The sequence below is a fragment of the Nomascus leucogenys genome, unplaced genomic scaffold (genome assembly GCF_006542625.1).
Source record: "Nomascus leucogenys isolate Asia unplaced genomic scaffold, Asia_NLE_v1 Super-Scaffold_285, whole genome shotgun sequence".
NCBI lineage: Eukaryota > Metazoa > Chordata > Mammalia > Primates > Hylobatidae > Nomascus > Nomascus leucogenys.
Window position 1 is genome coordinate 2,153,029 of NW_022095770.1, and position 6,000 is coordinate 2,159,028.

General features: G+C 39.0%; 1 protein-coding gene across 3 annotated transcripts; it reads left to right on the forward strand.

The window, feature by feature from the left end:
* The first annotated feature begins 4,715 nt into the window (after positions 1-4,715).
* LOC100580141 (keratin-associated protein 4-12) lies at positions 4,716-5,784 on the forward strand. 3 transcript variants are annotated; one of them, XM_030808213.1, is made up of 2 exons: positions 4,769-4,970; positions 5,061-5,359. In XM_030808213.1, the coding sequence occupies exons 1-2, from the start codon at positions 4,769-4,771 to the stop codon at positions 5,357-5,359; spliced, it is 501 nt and encodes a 166-aa protein (XP_030664073.1). The 3 variants fall into 3 exon arrangements, with proteins under 3 accessions (XP_003279453.2, XP_030664073.1, XP_012359159.2); XM_012503705.2 differs by having other exon boundaries at positions 4,769-4,914; positions 4,960-5,359; XM_003279405.3 differs by having other exon boundaries at positions 4,716-5,784.
* Positions 5,785-6,000: the final 216 nt, after the last annotated feature.

A 6,000-nucleotide genomic window follows, 5' to 3' on the forward strand; every position in this document is an offset into this window, starting at 1 on the left:
TTCCCCATTCAGTATTATGTTGGCGGTGGGTTTGTCATAGATGGCTTTTATTACATTAAGATATGTCCCCTGTATGCTGATTTTGCTGAGAGTTTTAATAATAAAAGGATGCTGGATTTTGTCAAATGCTTTTTCTGCTTCCATTGAGATCATCATGTGATTGTTGTTTTTAATTTTGTTTATGTGGTGTATCACATTTATTGACTTGCATATGTTAAACCATCCCTGCATCCCTGGTAAGAAACCCACTTGATTATGGTGGATTATCTTTTTGATATGTTGTTGGATTCAGTTAGCTAGTATTTTGTTAAGGATTTTAGCATCTATATTCATCAAGGATATTGGTCTGTAGTTTTCTTTTTTGGTTATGTCATTTTCTGGTTTTGGTATTAGGGTGATGCTGGCTTCATAGAATGAATTAGGGAGGATTCCTTAATTCTCTATCTTGTGGAATAGTGTCAAAAGGATTGGTATCAATTCTTCCTTGAATGTCTAGTAGAATTCTGCTGTGAATCTGTCTAGTCCTGGACTTTTTTTTTGTTGGTAATTTTTTAATTACCATTCAATCTCACTGGTTGTTATTGGTCTGTTCAGGGTATCTAATTCTTCCCAATCTAAGTTAGGAGGGTTGTATTTTTCCAGGAATTTATCCATCTCTTCTAGGTTTTCTAGTTTATGTGCATAAAGGTGTTTATAGTGGCCTTGAATCATCTTTTGTATTTGTGTGGTGTCAGTTGTAATAGCTCCCATTTCATTTCTTAGTGAGGTTATTTAGATTTTTTCTCTTATTTTCTTGGTTAATCTTGCTAATGGAACACCATTCAAAGCTGACCAAATTATTTTTTTAACTCCTGTCAGTATGAGGGCTCCAGTTCATATCCCCATTGGTGCTCAAATAACAAACTTCAAGTTGGTCTCTGGCTACTTCTGATGTGAATCTAGTAGATTTGTTTGTTTTTTTATATAATAAGATATTCCAGGTTCATTTGTATATTTCCTTACCCACACTTATATTCAGCCATTTCTCCAAGGAACCCCTGTTCCTTGTAGTGAATATGGCATTTGGGACGAAAGATTGAAATGTAAAAATGATGAGTACTACTAAATTGATTATTTTCTCTCGACTTTTTCAGTGTCCACAACTAGAAAATATTTACTTAAAAGATAAAGTACATCAGCGTTTCTACTGATAATTACAGGATTTTTACTTAACCTCATATCTTTTTCCTAAATCTCTTTTCTTCCTTGCCAGAAATAACAGTTCCTCGATGTAATTACTCATTTTCTTTGTTACATAATGCTTGCACAACAATCTTGGAATAATATTGCCAATACTAATAACAACAGTATAGTTATTGCAAACAAACTTAACAGGTTTTTGAAAAAAACATTTTGGCCTTGGGATAGTTACTTTCTCTGAAGTTATGCCTGGATATACAGTTAGATTCCATTGTTGTGGTGGTGGTTTTAGTGATTTTTAAAATTTAATATTTTTATAAGTATGTAAAATATTTACATGGGTGCAAAGTCAAAGCTACAGAAAAAGATACATTCAAAAATAATCTAGTGTCTGTTTCTATCTTCTCTATTCTATTCCCTCCATCCTCTATGGGTCAATTTTTAAAAAACAAACATGGGCTGGGTGCGGTGGCTCACGCCTGTAATCTCAGCACTTTGCGAGGCTGAGGCAGGTGGATCATGAGGTCAGGTGTTCAAGACCAGCCTGGCCAAGATAGTGAAACCCCGTATCTACTAAAAATGCAAAAATTAACCGGGCGTGGTGGTGGGCGCCTGTAATCCCAGTTACTCAGGAGGCTGAGGCAGAGAATTGCTTGACCACAGGAGGTGGAGGTTGCAGTGAGCCAAGATCGCACCACTGCACTCCAGCCTGGGTGACGAAGTGAGACTCCGTCTCAAACAACAACAACAACAACAACAACAAAACCAAATATGATTGATTCTTCCATTATTTTTTTCTTTGTTTTTCAGCTACATTGTTACAATTGACATATAATAAATAAACTGCATATACTTAAAATGCACAATTTGATGTTTTGACAGAAGTCCCTCTTTCCTGTTTTCTCATTTCCAATCTTTCTATTCTTCTGTGATTTTTTAAAGTGTAAGCAAATATACTTTCGATATTTATATCCTGGATTTTTAAAACATTGTTGTAGAACAACTGTACACATTTTTCTCCACTGCTTTATCGTCTCCTAACAATATCTACTGGAGATTAATTTATAGCAGCCTATAGAGACACTCCTTATTCCTTTTGACAACTGCATAGTACTCCATCATGGGAAGGCACCACAGTTTATTCACCAGTACCCTATTGAAGGACACCTGGGTTGTATCCAGTGTTGTTGTAGTTTTTAGTTTTTTTCCCAAATAGAACTGTTATGAATCATCTTGTGCAATATCTTTCATATATTTACCCAAGCATCTTTGAGATATTTTATGGAATTGGGATAGCTGAGTCAAAGAATAATGCTGCTAGTTATTGCCAAACCTTCACAAGAAAAATATGAGCATGCCTATTTTCACATCATCTCACTTCCAGAGAATGTTGTCAGATTTTGAATTTTTGATAATCCAACAGGTGAGAAGTGTCATATCATATTATTTCATTTCTCTTATTATGCATGAGATTGAGTATATTTATATGGTGGTAAAATATTTGCATTTTATTTTCCCATTAGGCTGTTGGTCTGTTTTCTATCTATTTCCAGAAGTCTTTTTTTCTTCTTCTTCTGTCACCCAGGCTGGAGTGCAGTGGTGCAATCTTGGCTCACTGCAACCTCCGCCTCCTGGGCTCAAGCAATCCTCTCACCTTAGCTTCCTGAGTAGCTGTGACCACAGATGCATGCCACCTTGCCTTTTTTTTTTTTTTTTTTTTTTTGCTTTTTTGTGTTTTTTTTTTTTTGGTAGAGATGGGGTTTTGGCAAGTTAACCAAGTTGGTCTCAAATTCCTAAGCTCAAACAATCCGCCTACCTTGGCATCCCAAAGTGCTGGGATTACAGGTGTGAGCCACCGTGTCCAGTCTCAGAATTCTTTTATATACTATTAACCCTTTGTCTGTGATATAAATTGCTAGTCTTTTTTTAAAATTATTTAGTCATTTGTGTTTTTACTTTGTTTATGATGGTTTCTTACCATGCATCTTTTTTTTTAAATTTTACTTTAAGTTTTGGGATACATGTGCAGAACATGCAGGTTTGTTACACAGTTATACATATGCCATGATGGTTTTCTGCACCTATCAGTCCGTCATCTGGGTTTTAAGCCTGACATGCATCAGGTATTTGTCCTAACGCTCTCCCTCCCCTTGTCCCTCACCCCCGACAGGCTCTGGTGTGTGATGTTCCCCTCCCTGTGTCCATGTGATCTCATTGTTCAACTCCCACTTAGGAATGAGAACATACTGTGCATCTTTTTAATTATAAATAATTGTTTTTAAATATCAGGAGGGATTTAATTGCAAAATGTTCATGTGCAAAATGTTCCTTGAACACTCTAGGAGAGACGCCCTTTCCCTATTACAGACTGTGTGACTTCAATCTATCTGGGCCTCAAGTACCTTGGATGTAAAGAATTCAGAAAAATTGTGTCTACATCATAGAATGCCTGTGAAGTATAAACAAGATAACAATTATAGAGGACTCAGAAAATTCCTGACACATAGCAAGCACTCAACAAATTATAACTATTAGTATTGTTTCATCTTTCATTGGAAGTGTACAGATTAAATACATAATTGTTATTTTGTTCACTAATCACAGGATTCTCTAAATAGTTGCTAAACTCTTTCCTATACATGTTTCTTATTTGTCTTGTTTAAGTGTCTGTAGGACAGAAATTTAAGCTTGATCCTTTATTTCTTTTCTCCATGTATCAAGCAAAATATCTCCAACATACATTGTGAGAGAAAACAGCTTTTGACTATGAGAAAATATACTTTCAATAACACTTTAGTTAAACACATTCACTGGGTATCTTGACTTACCAACAAAATAGAACAGAAATATTCTATATGATCCACATCTCTGAAGAACATGCCAATAATAATTTATAAAGGGACCCATCATGCCAATATGTTTTTACTTTTAAAAGCAATGAATCATTGCATTATATCTGTTTCAAGCTGAATAGATTCAATAACATGAAACAGCAATTTCAGTGGGATCTTTTATATGTCACTGACCAGCCACAAAATTCAAAGGAATCACAGTGTTCCTCATTATACACAAGTTGCCTCCCATCACCCCCCAAAGATGAATCTTTCATCCCATTTTCCTACCAGCATTCTATGTAATTTATTTTTAACCTCTTTGAGAGCAGAGTTAGTCATCATAAAATCTATTCTCAACTTATTATCCAGGAGTCAAATAAATAAAGAGCTAACACTTATGAAATCCAATCAAACAATGTCATGTAATGGGTCTACACATCAGAAGACACATCAGATGAAGGAAGGAGAATGAGAGCTGATTCACTTGGCTTAACCAAATTGGATAGCTCAGAATACGACAGGAAAAGGAAATGGTGCCTTTTCTATTTATAGAAATATTTACCAGATAAGCACAACTATCTAATTTACTAAAAAACAACTGATTCTCTGTTAGTAATGTGCAAACCACAAGATTATTCATATGGCCATAGTAGCTCTCAGCAGGGTATAAAAAGCAAAAGAGAGAGCAAGGAGAGGTCAAACTCAGAGCACTCATTCTCCTGGAAACCCACTGAGAACCACCACCCTCTGACACCATGGTCAACTCCTGTTGTGGCTCTGTGTGCTCTGACCAGGGCTGTGGCCTGGAGAACTGCTGCCGCCCCAGCTGCTGCCAGACCACCTGCTGCAGGACCACCTGCTGCCGCCCCAGCTGCTGTGTGTCCAGCTGCTGCAGGCCCCAGTGCTGCCAGTCTGTGTGCTGCCAGCCCACCTGCTGCCGCCCCAGCTGCTGCCAGACCACCTGCTGCAGGACCACCTGCTGCCGCCCCGGCTGCTGTGTGTCCAGCTGCTGCAGGCCCCAGTGCTGCCAGTCTGTGTGCTGCCAGCCCACCTGCTGCCGCCCCAGCTGCTGCATCTCCAGCTGCTGTCGCCCCAGCTGCTGTGTGTCCAGCTGCTGCAGGCCCCAGTGCTGCCAGTCTGTGTGCTGCCAGCCCACCTGCTGCCGCCCCAGCTGCTGCATCTCCAGCAGCTGCCACCCCTCTTGCTGTGAATCCAGCTGCTGCCGCCCCTGCTGCTGCCTGCGTCCAGTCTGTGGCCGAGTCTCCTGCCACACCACTTGCTATCGCCCAACCTGTGTCATCTCCACCTGCCCCCGCCCCTTGTGCTGTGCCTCCTCTTGCTGCTAAATCTCTGCTATGAACACACCACTTCCTTATTACCTCCTTTCCTACAGATGAAGGCTCTCTTTTCAAACATGTGGACTGTTCAAGAGAACTGATCTGGGTCCCATAAGCAAACCTCATCTTTAGAAATTCTGTATTTGCATTCTACCTTTTGTCCAAACTCCCTGCCTTCCAAATGAATTCATTGGCAATCTCCTAATAAATTGACAAATTGCCCTCCAACATCCCCCCACCTCTTTGACTTCAGGACATTTATTCATCTGCCTAAGGAATTTGAAGATTGCCTCCATCATTTGTAGGGCCACAGATCTTAATGCCTCCGACCTTGAAGCCCAGTGAAGTCTCTCTCTTAAAGTCTTTTGCAAACATTTTTGTACCTTGTTATTTCCATGTACCAAAATAAACCTCTATTCGATTGGCACTGAAAATTGAATATGATTCTTATTCTCTTTTTAAAAAGGGTTTTATATTTGGGTTCTGGGTGATTACATTTAACTACACCTGTCCTGTAGGGCAGACAGCACAGATTAGTCGACCTTCTAACAGAGGTCAACTGACATCGATCTCTGCCTAGTTTTTTTCTAGAAAAGTCTTTTCAGGCTTAGGCAAATCAATTGGTCATTTTGTAGTCTTTAGACAAAAAG

What these genes read in the sequence shown, in the direction of transcription:
- LOC100580141 (XM_003279405.3), top strand. Translation starts at nt 4,769, where the DNA reads ATGGTCAACTCCTGTTGTGGCTCTGTGTGCTCTGACCAGGGCTGTGGC.